The 18,508-nt window shown below is 49.6% G+C and overlaps 1 protein-coding gene across 1 annotated transcript in view; it reads left to right on the plus strand.

Annotated features, from left to right (window-relative positions):
* SLC4A5 (solute carrier family 4 member 5) overlaps window positions 1-16,312 on the plus strand; it is a 101,196-nt gene extending 84,884 nt beyond the window's left edge. Inside the window, exons 18-24 of the mRNA XM_036749467.1 lie at window positions 2,587-2,765; window positions 4,815-4,887; window positions 5,532-5,600; window positions 5,849-6,022; window positions 7,267-7,434; window positions 11,614-11,681; window positions 16,147-16,312. Of these exons, the coding sequence (XP_036605362.1) occupies window positions 2,587-2,765; window positions 4,815-4,887; window positions 5,532-5,600; window positions 5,849-6,022; window positions 7,267-7,434; window positions 11,614-11,681; window positions 16,147-16,312 (897 nt within the window). The remainder of the gene's footprint in view (window positions 1-2,586; window positions 2,766-4,814; window positions 4,888-5,531; window positions 5,601-5,848; window positions 6,023-7,266; window positions 7,435-11,613; window positions 11,682-16,146) is intronic.
* The last annotated feature ends 2,196 nt before the right edge of the window (window positions 16,313-18,508 follow it).

Below are 18,508 nucleotides of genomic sequence, written 5' to 3' on the forward strand. Positions count from 1 at the left end.
GTGGGCTCTTAGCTCCCGAAGCCTTGGGCTCGTTTCTTAATTCTGAGGCAGATGGGCTCTCTGGCCTTGAAGGGAAGTGGGGAGGGCAAGCATTTATTAGGCCCCTGCTGTGTACCAGGCACTGTGCTAGGAATTGGAAAGACAAAGACAAGCAGCAGTCTCTGCTGTCACGTCACTCACAGTCTACACCAAAGCAGGGGTGGGGAACTGGCAGCCTTGAGGCTACACGTGGCCTTCCAAATCCTCAAGGGTGGCCTTTTGACCAAATCCAAATTTTACAGAACAAATCCTAAAGGATTTTCAGTCAGAAGGCTGCACTTAAGGATTTAGAAGGCCAGGCACAAGTTCCCCACCCCTGGACTAAAGTCTTTAAGGACATTAGACTGATGATGTTCACACAGCCTCCCTCCCAGAGGTATTTGAGGAAAGCATTTTGTCCACTTCAGTGGGTTCTTGATACATGTGCTGTTCAGATTGTTTTCTAAAGGCAACATGTTCTAGTGGAGAGAGTGCTGGACTGGATTAAAATCCTGCCTCTGACACCACCTGTGTGATCTCTTAACCTCTCTGAGCCTCAGGTTCCTCTTCTGGGAAATGTTGGCATAGGAGAATTTCTCCCTCAGGGCGGCTAGGAGGCGCCATAGTGCACAGAGCTCTGGGCCTGTGGTCAGGAAGATTCATTTTCCTGAATTTAAATCCAGCCTCAGACACTGACTAGCTGTGTGATCCTGGGCAAGTCACTTAACCCTGTTTGCCTCAGTTTCCTCATCTGTGAAATGAGGTGGAGAAGGAAATGGCAAATCCTCCAATATCTTTCCCCAGAAAACCCCCAATGGGGTCATGGACAGTTGTCCACAACTGAAAAAAGACTGAACAACAACAATCTCCCAGGGTTGTTTCGAAAATCGAGTGAGGTCATGTGTAAAGCATTTTATAAACATTGAAGGCTGATGTGTTCATTATAATTTTAAATTTTAGTTTAGTTTTTTAATCAGCAAACATCTACCTTCTTTCCCTCCCACTCCCCCCTTTTCCATTAAGAAAAAAAGAAAAACAAAACCCCTCCCTGTGTTCACTCTGATTATTAACAAATCGACTCCCTGTTGGGAAGGAAAGCTGGAGGTCTCCATCCACACTGGACATAGAAGTATGGAAATCAGAATAACAGCATGCATCCAGGGGAGCTGGCCTGAGAGAGCTCAGTCTCAGGCAGGAAGAGTTCAAAGAATCCCAGAAAGTTTCTGCCCCAGGTTATCAGTGATGACCACCCCCACAAACCCTTCATTCTCCAAAAGTGAAGCTCCTGTCTTCCCTTTCCTTCTGACATTGAACCTCACGCTTGGAGGAGACCTTGGGGGAAAGCAAGTCAGGTCCTGTAAATTGGGGTGAGCCATCCCAATGCCCCTTCAGGCTTATAAAGCAGGGACTAAATGACCATGGGAAGGCTATAGAAGGGATACTTGTTCAGGTATGCGTTGGGCTGAGGACCCTTCCCTCTAGAAGAACCTGAGATTTCCCTTTCCCCAAAGAACTGGGAGTTCCGGTCAAAACCTGAACTGAGCCTGGTTGAGTCCAAGACCCTCAAGGCCACCCCAGGATTGAGTCTGAAGCAGTCTCAAGCCCTGGTCTTCTATCAGGATCAATATGTATTCCTTGGCCCCAGGTGAGGAGAAATTGCGCCAAACTAGATGGGAGCTTCTCCCAGAGGACCATGGAATCAGGAAACAGCCCCACCCCAGGACCCCACCACGCCCCTGCTAGAGCAGCCCTGTCCTCAGGTCCTGCTCAGTCCGTGAGCTGCCTTGGTCACCCTGGTCCAGGCCTATTCTGCCAGGCCAAGTCAGGACCAGACGGGGCTTTCTGGGATCAAGGAGGATGGTTCGGGGGGTGAGCTGCAATCACATCTCATATTCATCATACGGTAACATTCACTAATACTGCTACTTACAACAGCTAGCATTGATTGGGTATTCTATGGTTTGCAGAATGTTTTATACATGTGATCTTACTTAGTCCTTGCAAAAACTTTTGGGAGTAGATGCTCTTATCCCATTCCACAAATGAGAAAATTGAGGCAAAGGAAAGTTAAGTGACTTGCCTAGGGTCCCATAATAAGTATCAGAGGTAGGATTTGAACTCAGGTCTTCCTGACTCCAAAGAGAGCAGCCTGTCTACTATACTACCTAGTTACCTTCAAAGCTGTGTGAGGTAGCTGAGGTAAGTACTATAGTGCCCATCTTGCAGATGAGAAAACTGAAGCCCGGGGGAGTGAAGGTTGCCTAAGGTTACCAAGCTAGCGAGTAGCCTGCATTAGAGCCCCAGTCTCCTGCCTTCAAGCCTAGTGAGCCTATATCACACCAGGCTGCGCTGCGGGATCAGGAAGCCCAGGACTCCAGCCGGCTCAACCAAAGGCCCTAAGAACCGTGCCTAGGCTGCAGATGCCTCATAAGCGTCAGCCTTGTCAGAAGCAAGGACTCCTTCTGGAGACCATCACCTGAGACAGTGACAGGGTGAGAGGGGCCTAGAACAGCTTGTGGACCGGGAATGTGGTGGCCCATGCTGATGCGGTCTCTCCTCCCTCTACAGAAGGCTGCAGGCTACCACTTGGACCTGTTATGGGTGGGCATCCTCATGGCCGTGTGCTCTTTCATGGGCCTGCCCTGGTATGTGGCTGCCACTGTCATCTCCATAGCCCACATCGACAGCCTCAAGATGGAGACGGAGACCAGTGCCCCTGGCGAGCAGCCACAGTTCCTGGGGGTGAGGTAGGAGAAGGCAGCGACCTCAGATGGGGGAGCCCAGAGGTTCTCAGCCAGGCCTCACAAAGAGGGAGAGAGGGTGTAGGAGTGAGAGCTATGTGGACTCTGAGGCCAGGGGCTGAACGGCTCCCTGGGCATACCTCCTCCACCCTTTGCCTGCAAAGATAAAAACCACCTTTTGTAGCTTGGCATTGCAGGCTCTCTTAAACTACCCTACACAAGTCTACTTCTCTGCTCCAGACAAATTGATCTCTTACTTTCCAGCCTCCACACATTTAATCACACTATTTCCACTTCCTTCCCCACACACACTCCTGAAGCTGCCTCTCACACCCACTTAGATCACACCCACTGCCAGCTCCAACCTCCGTGGAGCCTTCTCTGGTTACCTGGGTTTTCTTTCCTCCGAAATCACACAATGTTTCTACCTGTCACGAGCACAGACCACCTGGGGGCATTGAGACTGTCAATTACCTTCTCCTCGGTAAGTTACTTGTCTCTTCACCAATCACCAAGCATTCATGAAGCCCCTACTATGTGTCAGGCGCCCTACTCAGCTCAGTGACCCAAATGACAGTACCATCCCTGGAGCCTTTTGCATCCTGTTGGCTGAAAACATGTCTTATCTGTATAAGAATACACAAATGTAATTAGTGGGGGGCCATGAGAGTACCCCCCAAAAGGGTCCAGGTGAATCCATATACCCTTAGACTTTGCGTGGGTTAATTCAATACAATGAATGTTTGAGCAGAGCTGAGTCTGCCCTGTGTAACCTGCCAGTAGGGGAATGAGACGCCGAAGCAGATCACCCTAAAACACAATATTCCTTGAAATGGTGCCCAACACAGACCCGGGAGTCCCTGGGATTCTGTTTCCCATCGTGGCCATCATATGGTCCCCACTTGTTAGGCATAGCCCACACGCGGAGCGCTCCATGCAGGTGAGCCTTCAATGCCTTTCATCAGGGGACCAAAGTGAACCCCAAGTCTCAAAGGCTACACCAGAGGAGGGCCGTCAGGCAGTACCTATAAAGTTGGGAGAGTTTCCAAGTCCAGCCAGGAGATGGACGGGGTACTTCAATGACCAGCATAGCCACGTGGGCCACAAGTTGATGCATCTCTAAATACAGCAGATACCAAAGCTGGAGAAGGGCCATTAGCTAGGATCATTGAGGAAATAACACCTGAACAAGGTCACGGGCCCCTTCCTGTCCTGAAATGCCCCTTAGTGACCTTCCCAATTAGACCCCAAAGGTGGGGGGCATTGTCTCTAGAAAGCCACTTAAAATGTTAAAAATGCACATGAATAAGAGACTGAAGCCCCAGTCCTGTATCTCATTGTGACGTGGAGATGAGCCTGGGTTCTCCAATATGTCCACACAACATAGACTGGAAGATTCTTCCAGGCTGAGAAAGACCACCTGCCCTGAGTATGAGGCCCAGCCTGGCTATATCTGGGGCCAGGGTCAGGTGTTTTTTGGTGACAACAACCTGAATTCCCTTTCACTCCATCCACCATCGCAGCTTCCAACCCCTAATTCAGGTCTTTGAGATATCTATTAGCCAGAAAGCTCACTAGTCAATTCAATAAACACTGATTAAATTCCTGCCCTACACGAATTCAGTGCTTTACCCTAGGTGCCAAGATCAGTTTGTGGGAGTAGCTCCAAAAGAGCAGGGCCTGGAGGGAATGAGGCCCAGGACAAGGGTGGTTCGTTTGGAAGATCATGGTGGCCTTTTGGGGGGAGGGAGCAGTGAGTGGGTGACTAGGCTGGCAGGGCATATGAGGGCCAGAGAGGGCAGGGTTAGGGTCCTTGGTGTGGGCTCCCGAGGTCAGTGCCAATGAAGAGAGAGAAGGCCAGTCAGTCAACAAGCATTTACTAAGTTCCTACTTGCCAAGGTTTTGAAAAAAGACACAAACAGCCTCTGGTCTCAAGGGTGTCACATTCTAAGGGAGGAGGGGGCACTGGAGAACAACAGTCTCCCAGTCGCGGTTGGGCCTAGACATGACCCTGGAGCTTCCCATTAACCTTGCTCATCATCTCTTCATCACCAGGGAGCAGAGAGTTACAGGCATCATTGTCTTCATCCTGACGGGAATCTCTGTCTTCTTGGCTCCCATCCTGAAGGTGAGGCTCCCCACTCCCACCAAACACTGCCGTGTCTCTGCAGGGTGAGCCAGGGATGGCCTCAAGAGGGGAGGGAAAGACACCTACCTTCTAGAGCACCAAAGGAGTCCCCAGGTGGCAGCAAGGCCCCCCCCCAGCCCCACCTCTGGGGAGAACCCCTCTGTCAAATGCAAACCAAGACCCACCTAACAGTCACAAGTTTTGACCACCCTCCTCTGCATCCAACAGCTGTAGCAACCCTGAGCTGCTGAGCCACAGAGTCTTGGAGTGGAAAGAGGTCCAGCACGTGGCTGCTTTCAAAGCAGTTTACACTTATTATGGCATCATACCATATGCGGATGGGATGAGAAAAGCTGAGGAGAATCAGGGAGGGTCTGTTGTTAGACTTAGCCCAGAGCAGAATCTTCAGGGAGGTGGGTTTGGACTTGGGGTGAGAGATAACTTCCTAACAATGAGAATGATTCCACTTACCTTACGAGGTAGTGGGTTCCCTACAGCTGTGCCTCAGCAGAAAGGATTCCTCTCCGTAGAGCTGGCCTCTGGCTTCTGAGCTCCCTTCCAGCTCTGCGGTTCTGTGAATCCGTGGGGGTCAGAGCCAGCAAGAACCCCCACTGAGAGCTGAACTTTCCTGTTTCTCCCCTTAGTACATCCCGATGCCAGTGCTCTATGGGGTCTTTCTCTACATGGGTGTGGCCTCTCTGAATGGGATCCAGGTAAGGCTAAGGCCCTCTGCCCCATGTGGCCAGAATGCTCCCCAGTGCTGTGGGTGTGGGTTTGAGGCTGACACTTCCGGATCCTGCACCTGGCCAGCTGTCATAGGTGCCCTGATGGTCCCTGACCCCAATCCTGAGGGTCCTTCCCGGCCTGAAGCCCTGGGCTCAGCCCCTTGGGGCCATCCTCCCTCCCCAAGCACTCCAGGTCCTCCACCTGACCCTGCTGAGCCTTGTGCTCTCTTGGCCAGTTCTGGGAACGCTGCAAGCTCTTTCTGATGCCCGCCAAGCACCAGCCCGACTATGTGTTCCTGCGCCACGTGCCTCTGCGTCGGATTCATCTCTTCACCCTGGTGCAGGTCCTCTGCCTGGCCATTCTCTGGATCCTCAAGTCTACCATGGCTGCCATCATCTTCCCTGTGATGGTGAGAACTGACCCTAAGAGTCCTGTCCTCACCTCCATCCCTGCCTTTCCTCTCTTGCCACTGGATAAGCTCAGCTTGGGAGGATCGGTCAGTCAGGAAACATTTATTAGGTGCCTACTGTATGCCAGGAGCTATGCTAAGCACAGGGAATGGGGGGTGGCATTGGGAGAAGAGAAGTGAAGGATGGCACAAGGTCAGGTGTGATGGAGGCAAAGCAAAGATGCCAAGAACTGCTCCAAGAAACGGAGAAAGCAGAGAAAACTCAGTGGGCGAGAGAGGGCTGAGAAGCCTTCACAAAGAAGGTGAGTCTGGAGGGAGGATGAGGAGGGAGGGGGTGCTCAGCATGGATGGGAGGGAGGCTGGTGGGACTGTGCAGTCGAAAGAAGATGTCAGGTTTGGGGAAGGACTCCTCCTCCTCCTTGCCAGCCCGCAGGGCAGGACCATGCTGGGCTGAGATTGACAGAAGAGTGAGAGCCTGCACAGATCTTACAGAAAGGAAGCTCTCCACCCAGAGATCCCAGGTCTAAGGGCTTATGGTCTACTTACCTCACAGTAGCACTTTGACATAGCCCCATTTTATAGCCAAGGAAAAGTGAGCCTGAGAGATATTAGATGTTGGGTCCAAGATTGCCTAGACAGGAAGTGACAAAGTGGGAACTTTGAACCAAGATCAGGATCATAGATCTAGAACCTTGGAAATCCTCCATTGCAACCCCCTCATTTTAGAAGAGGAGGAACTGAGGCCCGGAGAGGTTAGGTAACCCAGGCTTTTGATTTCAAAGGTAGCATTCTTTCCACTGAGATGCGATGCCTCCATCAAGAGACACCATCAAGGGGAGAAGCTGGGCCCCAAGAGGACAGAAGACTTGATTCTTGATGCCCCTTAAACCTGCTGCCTCCTCCTCCTTCTCCTCCTCCTCCTCCTCCTTTTCCTCCTTCTCCTCCTTTTCTTCTTCTTCCTTGTCTTCCTCCTTCCTCTTCCTCCTCTTCCTTGTCTTCCTCCTCTTCATCCTCCTCCTCTTCCTCCTTCCTCTTCCTCCTCTTCCTTGTCTTCCTCCTCTTCATCCTCCTCCTCTTCCTCTTCTTCCTCCTCCTCCTCTTCTTTCTCTTCTTCCTCCTCCTCTTTTTTTCTTTCTCCTCCTCCTCTTCCTCCTCCTCCTCTTCCTACTCCTCCTCTTTCTCCTTCTCCTCTCCCTTGACCCCCTCTCAGAGCTCCAACACCTCTTCATACCTTCCCCCTCCAGATCTTGGGTCTCATCATTGTACGAAAGCTGTTGGACCTGGTCTTCTCTCAGCATGACCTGGCCTGGATTGACAACATCATCCCGGAGAAGGAGAAGAAGAAGGAAGACGACAAGAAGAAGAAGAGGAAAGGGGCCCAGGACAGAAGTGGCAGCAGCAGCAGTGAGGAGGTGGGTAGGGCCAGGCCTGGGGAGGCTGAAAGGTCAGGGAGCACCAGGGAGGGAGACACCCCATCCATTCCAAAGCCAGGACCTGCCCTCTGAGCTGATGTCACCCATACATGAGCCCTTCAATTCCCAGAGGGGTTGGAAACCCAGCAGGGCTCAGAGGGAGCCCCCACCCCCTCCCAAGAGCCCCAGCCTGACACCCACCCAGGCTATGAGTAGGGGCCACATCTCATCCACCATGTAAAAGGATCAACACCCAGAGCCAGCCTGCTTTACACCCCTGCCCCTCCTGGGCAGCCAGAAGCAAAGCAGAAGGCAGAGAATTGGAGCTGAATGGAGCTGGCTTGAATTGGGCCCTGCAGGCAGGAATGTGGAGGCTGCTGTGGCAGAGCCCAGCATACTTGCTCACTCAGCCAACATTTATTAAGCGCCTACTATGCACCAGGCACTGTGCTGGGGATTCCAAGAACAGCTGAAGGCAGTTCCTACTTTCTGGGAGTCCATGGGCTGGGGTGGGGGATGGGGAGGATGGGTGGAGGTGGAGACTAACACAGTTTAAAACATGACTCCAGCCTTTGGGAGAGGCATAACTTCTTGTGGGTGTTGCCTCTCCCCAATGCAGATTGACACTTCTTACAGCCCTAGCCCACCATCTTCCTTGTTGGCTACAGCTGAAATCATTTGTCCCCTTGATCCCCATGGAACCTGTCCAGTCAGATCCCCAAAATGGTATCCATTTGCCAGACCCTTCTGCTTCGAGGCAGGCCTTCACCAAGGCCAGGCTTGCCAGCATGGTAGACATGGCTGACACCTCAGCTCTACCCTCCCCTCCACCCCCACCTTCCACCATGTTATGATGAGACACCAGGAGACTTCACTGGAAGGACCCCACCTAGAAATGAAACGAGGGTTGCTGTTGTCTAGTCCAGTCTGGCCCTGCTGTTGAGAATACTGTACAGTCTCTAGGAACCTCAGTCCTTCCCAAAAGGGAAGACCCTTTACTGATCAGCTCACCAATAAGGGCTTATTGAGCACCAGCCTTGGAGCTAGGGCTGTGCTGGACACTAGGGTCTCCAAAGCTTCAGCTTTTCAATTGTGTCTAACTTGTTGTGATCCCATTGGGGGTTTTCTTGGCAAAGAGACTTAAGTAGTTTGCCATTTCTCTAACTTGTTTTACAGATGAGAAAACTGAAGCAAACAGGGTTAAGTGACTTGTCCAGAGTCTTGCAGCCAGTAAGCATCTGAAGCCACATTTGAACTCAGGACTTCCCAACTCCAGGCCCAGTGCTCTTATCCACTGTGCCACCAACTGCCCAAAGCTTAAGCTACCCAAGACAAGATCCCTGCCCCATAAGAGTTTAAAGTCAATTGTGAAAATAGATGAGACAACCAAGAACAGTCCAATAAAGATGAGTGAAGGGCTCCCTGGAATTTGAAGTTTGGAGGCAAGGGGCAAAGGCTGGGGAGGGGGGAAATCTTGAAGGCCACTGTCTGTGGAAGATGCCTTAGAAGGGGCCTGACCACATCTTTGGAATGGACATGTCAATGGGAAAATAGGAATAGACTGAGAAAAATTCCATTAACTTCCCACTTTGGGGGCAACTGGTAGGTTCCTAAAGTGAGGCCCACTTGTGCCTCTGAGATGAGGGTCACAGTGCAGGTGGGCAAGGCCATATCATGAGACGGAAGGAGCCTGGAGTCAAAAGACGCAGGAGGGAGTCCCAGCCATGTTAGTCTCTGGGACAGAGTTTCTCCTCTGCAGGGGGAATACCAGTGCTTGCCTTTCCTCCCTCCTTGGGCCATTGAGGTGAAAGAGCTTCATCACCCTTTCAGCACTACAGAAATGGGGGAGGGGGGTTACTGGTGATGATGACGATGATCACAAGGAGTTCTTACTTCTGATTTATGGGAGATCTTGGCTTGTTCCGGGAGTGTAGAGAAGTGCTCCCTCAGCACTCCTCAGCTGCTTAGTGGCCCCACCCTCACCTTTCCCTTGTGTCATGAAGAGGGTGCAGTTTTGTGATCCCATTGGTGCATTTCCCCAATTTGCCAAGCATGCACACTGTTCACCTCCAGGGTACTTACTGGCTTTTTTCCTGATGTTTCTTCCCAGCCCCAGTTCCCCTCTCCCTCAGTTATAAAGATCCCCATGGAACCTGTCCAGTCAGATCCCCAAAATGGTATCCATTGCATTGCCAGTAAGTAAAACATCTACCTGCTTGCCCTAACCTTCTGATGTCTCCTTTGTCTACCAGCTTTGGGGGCCTGCACTTGTGCTTCAGAGTAGGCCACATTCAGAGAAGTGATGGGGCAGCAGAGCATGGATGGGGGCCGAGCCAAGAGCATTATCAGGAACTTGGGTCAGATTCCGTGACCAGGACAAATCTTGAATTTTGTACTGATCCAGCCTTGTTTAGGCAAAGGCACCTATGGCTCCCCTGAGATCATAGGATTCTCTGAAACGGGGTTTAGGACTGGAAGGTCTGATCCAAAGGTGCCTACCCTGGTGTCCATGAACTTTTTAGAAATGTTCTGATAAATGATTTCAACATGATTGGTTTCCTTAGCAATCCTATGTATTTTATTTTACATCTCCCTGAGAAGGGAGAAGTCCATGGACTTCTCCGGTCTGCCAGAGAGGTCAAGGACACACAAAAGGGAAAGAAGCCTGGCTCTAATTTGAGCCCCTTCTTTTTGTACAGGAGACTCAGGGCCAAGGAGGGCCAGTGTCTTGCCAAGGTTCTACAAGTAGTTAGAGGCAGAGACAACTTTCAAATGAAGGCCTCCTAACTTCCAACCCCACGCCTGTTCTTTCTTGTTTTCCATTTCATGGCAGCCAGTGAAAAGCTAGGTTCAAGTCTCTCCTTTGACACCCGCTGGCTGTGTGACTCTGTATAAGTCAGTGCTCTGGGCAGCTCCCTAAGACTTGCCATTTACCAATGTTCTACATTGACAGAGGGAGTTTACTCATCTGGGAGTCCAACATAGTAATGGGATCCCAGGTCCAGGCTCTATCTTTATGATAACACCCAGACCCTTGAGCCACTTTCATCCACATGAGAAGTCTGCTGTTTGAAGACTGGCCTATCTGCAAATGGCCAAGTGGACCCTTCCCAACTTCTTAGAAAGCTTTGTAGGAATGGCTTTGAAAGTTCAAGTCAGAAGAAAATCTTATTGGTCAGTCAGCAAACATTTATTAAGAGCCCATGATGTGCCAGGCACTGGGCTAAGTGCTGAGGACCCAAAGAAAGGCAAAAGCCAGTGTCTGCCCTCAAGGAGGTCCCAGACTAATGGGCCTCATGGTCTCTAAGCTCCTCTATGGTCCTATAAAATGATTAGAATGCTGTTTGGACTACTGACCTCCCAGGGCCTTCTCGATCACAATAGACACAAGCCAGTGTTATCATGACGACGTCTTTACCCACAGGGCTCTAGGGGAGATGGTGAATGTGGCCTGTGGTATTCTCCTCCAGGCCACAGACTCAGGGGAGACTCAGGAGATGATGGTGCTGCTGCTGCCATCAACAGGCACCTGGGGTCCCAGGCCACCATCCCTGCCCCTCCCCATCACCTGTGACTCTGGATTCTCTCACTTTTCCCCTCCCTCTCTTGAGGGAGATGGAAGCAGGGTGATATAACATAAAGAGTACTCAGTCTGGAGTCACAAGCCTCAAATCCTGCCTCTTGCTGCTTCATACCTACCTGACCTTAGGGGAGTCATTTAACCTTTATTTTCCTCAGTTTCCCCCATCTCATTGAGAGGAGCCGGTTGGGCCTTCAGCCCCAGATGGGGGCAGGAGAGGGTGTGCTGGGTCAGATGGCCTCTGAGATCTTTCACAACTCTGCAGCTGTGGTTCACACTGCCCCCTCCACTTTCCCTGCCCCCCTCCCTCTCTTGCTTCCTTTGCTCTTACAACCCCATGTCTCTTGTTCTTTCCTGGCTTCCCTCCCTCCCTCTCTCCTTCCAGAGCCTCTCCACCCTTTCTCCTGCATATTTAAGCCATCCCTGCTACTGGCCTCGGGGGCGACAGTGGCTTCTCCCCCAGACCAGGCTCATCTGTGACTCTGTGAAAGTTCTGAGAGTGAAGGCTGGAAAGAGGAAGGGATTGTGCTGGGTGGACAGGGGTGGGAGGGAGGGCCGAAAGAACAGAGTTTTCTCCGTTTCTCTTCTTGTCCCATCAGGAAAAAGAGCTTCCAGCTGGAGTTATTCCCTCTGATCCCTTCCTTAGTGATTCCGACGCAGATCGAAGGTAATTGACGGTCCCTTGGCTGGTCATCGCTGGAGTTGGGTGCTCAGGGGCTGGGGGATGGGCTGCCCAGCCTTGGCCTCTGGGACAGGCCTTCCTAGCCTCACCTTAATCATAACACAATGAAACTCAGCTCTTTAGTGGAGAACAAGAGCCAAAATGGGGAAGCCAGATGATAAAATGGAGCCCTCCCCAACTTGTGGTGAGGGAGGGAAGGTCAGGGGCAGGGGCAGAATAAGAAAAATGCTTCCAAGAAGCCTGAAGACTATAAACACCCTTTGTGGGAGGCACATTCCACTGCTGCCTCATCAGGCATGAAATGGTCACATCTCAGGCCCTGGGAGGCCCTACCCCGGAGCATGATGCCCTCTAGGGCTCCCCTGCCAGGGAAGAGGCTCTGGGTCTGAAGGCCCAGCCAGCTCCTCTCAAAAAGATGCATCCCCAGACCCCAGCCCCGGAGGTAATGAATGTGTGGGATGAAAGACCCTCACCAATTAAAAAGTTAATAAGGAGCCATCTCAGGGTGGGAACAGAAATAAATTTTATTCAATTCTCGAGAATAGGGCGTCCCATGCCAGAACAGATCTAGCAAGGGAGGCACTTTACAAAAGGCAAAGCACCGATAATTATACCTAACACGAGAATTCCTGCCCGCCTCTGACCCTTCTCACCACTGGCTGGGAGGCCGGCTTACAATCTGAGCATGAAAGCTAGACAAAGAACCGGGAAATTGAGGCACAGAATCTCCAATTCCCATTCCCTTAGTTAATGTTTGCAACTGAGGTGACATCTATAAATCTAAAGAAGGAGAATAGGATAAGGGGAGGGGGAGACCCTCTCCATTCTTCTACAGTACTTTTACAGTAAAGGAAAGCAGGTCACAGTGACCCTATTCTTACTGAGCAAATCTTTAAACCAGAACCAGAAGAAAGAACAAAAAGTTTCATGGTAAACGTTCCCAGAGGCTGAGCCATCAGACTCTCACAGTCTCAGAATTTTCCACTTCCCTATTTCCCTATTTCTTGATTTCTTTTAAACATTTCTTAGTATAGATATAGATATATATTTATACATATCTTCCCTGTGAAGTCTCCACATTTTATTTACCTCACACATGAATAATTCTGGCCCCGGTAGCCCTCTAAGCTTTGGAGGGCTGGCCATCTGTATGAGTGAAGGGAAGACACAAAATCTGGAGGAGGAAGAGTCTGATGAGCCCAGAGCCAGAGTCCCAGCCCCACTAACTCTCTGGCACTAAGAAAGATGACCAAGGGGACAAGGCAACTTTACCATTGCCCAGGGCAGGACAGGGACAAATCAGCTCTCCAGAAAGGCATCCAGGGAGGAGCACCAGCCAGGAGTCAGTGGGGCAGCTGAGCCACCAAGGGAAGAATCAATGAACGAATTAGGGAGAGTGGAAGGGAAGGCCCAGCCCAAAGGTGAGCTAAGCAATGAGGAGTTTGTTGTTCATCCTTTGTTCTCAGAGAGCACCAATGACATCATGGGGGTGATGTCTGTGGGATCCTGCCTCTGAGACATCCCGGTGCTGTTACTTTGGGCTGGTCACCCAACCTCTCAGTGGTCTAGGCAGCTGTGTAAGAGCTAGATGGCTCCTCACTCAGCTGCCCCCCAGGACGCTGAAATCCTGTACCAACCGCTCCCTATTCTTATCGCTTTGGAACCTGCTTTCCCAGCAGGGACTTGGGGAAAGTGAGGCAGCTCAGCATTACCTTCAAGGCCAGGGCATCATAATGGAGATTTTAAAACTCAAATTGAATCATCATCAACATAATGAGTTTTAAGGTTTGCAGGGCACCTCCTATCTTTAGCTAATTTGACCCATTAGCTAATATGATCTGATATACTTTCATGTGAGGACAGAGGATTTTTTATCTAAGTACAAGGCCCTTAATGGGGCTGGGATGCCCTCAAGGCCCTCCCTCTACCAGTGTCTCTCAGCACCCTCTCCTCCTTTGAGGGTTACTCCAATGGTCACTTGGGCAAGTCACCTAATCTCTGTCTGCCTCAGTTTCCCTACCTGTAAAATAGGGATAATACTTTACAAGTTGTTATAAGGAAAAGGACATTCTACTTGGCAGTTTGGAGAGAGCTAGCGACTTCAAAGACAAATGTTTCAGTCACAAGCCTGGGAAATGAGTGGGTGAAGAGACCCGAGGGTCACTCCAATGTATCCTTGCTTCAAGCGGTGATCAGCCCCTGGCTCATCTTTCTCCAACCTGCTCCTTTCCCTTAAAACTCAAGGACCCTAAAATGCACGCTGATGTCCCTTTGTCCCATCCTCCCAATTCACCAACCTCCTCCAATCTCAGCATTCCTAGGTCACCTCTGCCTCAACTCCCCCCAGGATGTTGCCATCTCCCAGAGCTTGGCCATCTCCATCATCTCGAACCCTCATTGTTTCTTATGAAATATCTTGTCCTTCCATCTCTCCCTCTCCCTCACTCCTCCAAATCTATGTCTCAACCTCACCACAAGTCGCTCCATCCTTCTGGTTCTCTCAGTCCACCTCTCCCGTTCCAGGCTCAGTTTACCCCCAGGAGTCTTGATTTTATCCTTTCATTCACTCATTCATTCCACAAACCCTGGTTAAGCACTGACTGTATGCCAGGCACTGTGGAGGTAACTAGGGATACAAAGGTAAAGTTAAAAGCCAATTCCTACCCTGGAGGAGCCTGTGCCCTTCCTGAGAAAAAGGTTTACATGGATAAAAAAAGAACAAGATGGTTGGAGGACAATGACGAAGAGGTCTGGGAGAGGCTTCCTCTTAGCTCAGGGCACCCCCTCATTGGCCTCCTCAGCCAATATTCAGGTTGTCAAATCTCAGCAGGGCCCTGATTAACAAAACCACCTGGATTGACTCTCTGTCCCACTCCCCTCAGTCGCTAACCCTCTCTCCTCAAGCCCACAACCCCACCCTCCCTGCAGCCTCCTCAGCAGAAACCCTTGCCTTCTGCTTTACTGAGGAAATTAAAAGCACCCAGAAGGGACTTCCTCTTTCCCCATCCTTACCTGTCCTCTCTTCCTTTATTTCAGCCTCTGAATAAGAGAGAGGTCTAGCCAAGGTCAGCCCCTCACTTCTGTCCTGCTCAGAGCTTCTCCGTACTGAAAACTCATCTGACTCTGCTTGCCATCCCTTATCTCTCCTTCCTCCAGCAACCAAATTCCTAGAAAGAATTATCTACAATCTTGGCTTCCATTATCTCTCCACCCACTCATTTCCCAGGCTTGTGACTGAAACACTTGTCTTTGAAGTTGCCAGCTCCTTCCAAACTGCTAAATAGAATGTCCTTTTACTCACAACTCCGTGAAGTATTATCCCTATTTTACAGTAGGTAAACTGAGACAGACAGAGGTTAGGTGACTTGCCTGAGGCCACACAGCTAGCAAAGCTCTAGGACCAGATTCAAATTCAGGTTCTCCTGACTCCAAGTCAGCATTCTCTCCTTCAACACCTAGCTGCTTGTAGATCTTATGGTGTACAAATATAATAAGTCCAGCATCTAGATTTAGGGAGTTGGTAGCCCCATCAGTCTCCATCCTGGCCAGATCACATCTAGGGTATTGTGTCTAGTGCTGGATACCTTTCAGGAGGGACATTCATCAGGAATACATCTAGAGGAAGGCAGTCGGAACAGTGAGGCCTGGTGACCATGTCAAGCACGGGTCGGTTAAGGGATTTGGATATATTTAGCCTAGAGTTAAGACACGAGGGTCCGAAGTGGATGAAGGAGTGTTGGGATTAGATTTGGTCTTTTTCATCTTGAAGGGCAGGACAATTGGGGAAGGGTACAAAGGATGTTGAGGGCAGTTAAATCGAAGGATTGATTTCATTTGACTAATTCCTGACAATAGAGATGTCTGAAGATGGAGCAGGTCGGCTTTGGGGGAGGGTGTGCATAGGAGAGAACAAGCAGTCCCAACCCAAAATGAAGTCAGAGGCTGAACGACCCTTTGGTTCAAGAATATTTGGATAGGATTAACATTTTGAGTATGGTTGGTACGCAACGACCTCTAATTCTATGATTGAGTTCACTGAATCTTGAGATGAGAAGGGGCCTCAGATGCCTTCCAGAACACTCTGTACCTGAACGAATATCCCCAAGTATTCAAAACTTCCTGAGCTCCCCTAGGTTGGGAGACTAAAGCAAAAGTAATTGACTTACACTACAAAGCTTAGTAACCACCCAACTGAATCTTTAATTGGCAGGATTTTAGGTAGTTTGGGGCGAGGGTGTTTTTCTCAGGGAGGGGTGGAGACACCTGCTCCTCAAAGTAACTTGGTGGGGTCAGAAAAATTGGGACTTTCGGGATCGAGTCTAGTTTTTGCAAGACTTCAGAAGGCAAGTGGGCTGCTGGTGCAGGGCTCCTGGAGGTCCTGGGATGGCAGAGGAGGCCCAGTCAGGTCGATGCTTCCTCCCTTACTCATTGCTCTCTGGTTTCCCCACAGTATCACCTTACACTTGAAGATATCCTGCCCCCCTTCACCTGCCTTCAACTACTCCCGGAGCCTAGGTTTTCCAATGCCACAAGTGAAGATTGAGATGGAGTCGGACTATGAGCCGGGAAATGGAGAGAAACATCTCAGAGACATTGGCAGTGAAACCACACTGTAGCTTCTAGAGTTTCAGCTTTTCCATTCTCCAGCTCCCACCTCCAGAATGCATTGGCTGGCTGAGGAACAGACAGGGGCCTGGCTGTCTCTTACATACACACACACACACACACACACACACACACACTTTTATTCTTTTCTAGGGGCAGAAAGATAGATCCCTTTGACGCCCCCTCCCCAATACTTCCAAGATCCTACTGCAAGAACTGAGCTCTTACCTTCATTATCTCCTTCCTGTCAATCAAGCCCCAGCTACCCCACCCAACTCCTCCCACCCCTGTTCCCAAGTACTGCAGGAAAGACAAGCAACAGTATAGTTCTTTAAAACTTTAGGAAGGGATAGAATCTAGAGACGCAGATGTGGTAGATCATTTGCTGCTCTGTCCTGCTGCCTTGGAATCACAAAGATGTTGTCTTGGTCTTAACACTGATATTCCCTGCCTCCATTTCTAAATCCCAAGCCTGACAAATCTAGACTTATTGGACACTCGCCCATCATCAGGGATATTCTACAATCTACCCTTCTGGAGGACCATCCCCTAGATTTGGAGTGGTGGGATCTGAGATGGAATCCTACCTCTGCTCACCACCTGAGACCTGATAAGGTCATCTATGACCTCTCCTGAAAGGGGGCACAAAACTTTACCATCTGACCACCAACAGTCACATCATGACACAGACATCCAGACTGGGGTCCCCTAGGCCTTCTTTCCCTTAAGGTGGTGATAGCTCTTCTCAGTAAACCATCACCCATTCCTATCCTGAACACCCTGGGGAGTCCTCCACAGTCCTCTTTCCCCAAGAATATATTTTCAGAGGTTCCTGAAAGCCTCACTTCATAAAACTTTACCCCCTCGGTGATTGGTGATATTCTTGGGACATTGGCCATCAGAGCCTACCTTGACTTCCTGGGTATAATTCCTGCTCTAACTACATCCCATCCAACCAAACATAACAGGCAACTATGAAGGGAAACAATAGGACTTAATGTCCAGGTCAGCTTACCATACCACTCAGCCCAACTATTCAATAAACAAGGTACCAGGCTCTATACATTTTTAACCCTTTAAGAAAGACCCTGTCTTTGCTCTGGGGAAGGACACAAGTGAAGACATAGAGAGTGCAAAGTCTCATGTCTTAATCTCAAGTGAAGGTCAAGGTCCACCTTTGGTGTACCAAGAAAGTGTTGGAACTCATGTGGCATAGGCAAAGAATGGCAGGCAGAACAAGGAAGTTCCTTTCTAAGATCATAGCTAGAATAGAGAAGAAAATAGTCAACCTCTCTTCCAAAAAAAGAGGTGGGGAAAAACCTAGTACATAAAAACTCTGTTAATATCTTCTGTAAGAGTACCACTGAAAGACCAAGCTTAGACTTTCTCTGTCTGTGCCTCTCCCTCATCCATTCATCCTAAGGTTCCTTCCAGAAGAGGTCTGTCTTCAACGTGGGCAGGATAGGTCTACACAAACAAGGATTCGGGGCTCCACACGTCTTGATCAAGCTTGGCAGCAATAATCACAGTTGGCACTGATGTAGCATTTGAAAGGCTTTTCTCTGCTTCCCAACTTTCATCTCACTGAATTCTCACAGCTTTGTGAGGTAGATAACATCTGCATTTACCATTCCCATTGTCCAGATGGAAAAGCTGGCTTTGCCGTGGTCATAGACGCCTGGTGAAATGTCAGAGGCAGGATTTGAACCTGTTTTCCTGACTCCCAAGACCAACACTGTTGACACTGTATGGTTCTGCCTCTCCTCTCATTTCGGAAAAATGAGTTCCATTCGTTGTTGGTGGAACAAACGCTTTGGAACTGTTAATAGTGTTTTGTTTTGTTTTTTAATTTCTGAGTTAAGAAAAACTGGCATTTATTCACTTGTAGTTTTAGAACTCACTACTATTTCAAATCAAAAAACAAACAAAAAACCTCTTTTACATGAACAATAAGTACTGTATGTTTTTAATTCCTGAACCATGTCTGCGCTTGGGCACATCCCTATCTGTCAATTGGAAAGTGTCCCACTTTCTGCACATGGCTCACGTCAATGTTTGAGAGTTAATTTTAGCTTTATGCAGGTACTCTAGTGTTACATCTTGGAAGAATAATTTTTCAGCAGGTTTATTGCTGAACTAACAATATTAAATTAGAACTTTATGATCTAGCCCAAGTCCACCTGGCCAACAAGATTAGACATGCGTCA

Source organism: Trichosurus vulpecula, chromosome 3, assembly GCF_011100635.1.
Source record: "Trichosurus vulpecula isolate mTriVul1 chromosome 3, mTriVul1.pri, whole genome shotgun sequence".
Classification (NCBI taxonomy): domain Eukaryota; kingdom Metazoa; phylum Chordata; class Mammalia; order Diprotodontia; family Phalangeridae; genus Trichosurus; species Trichosurus vulpecula.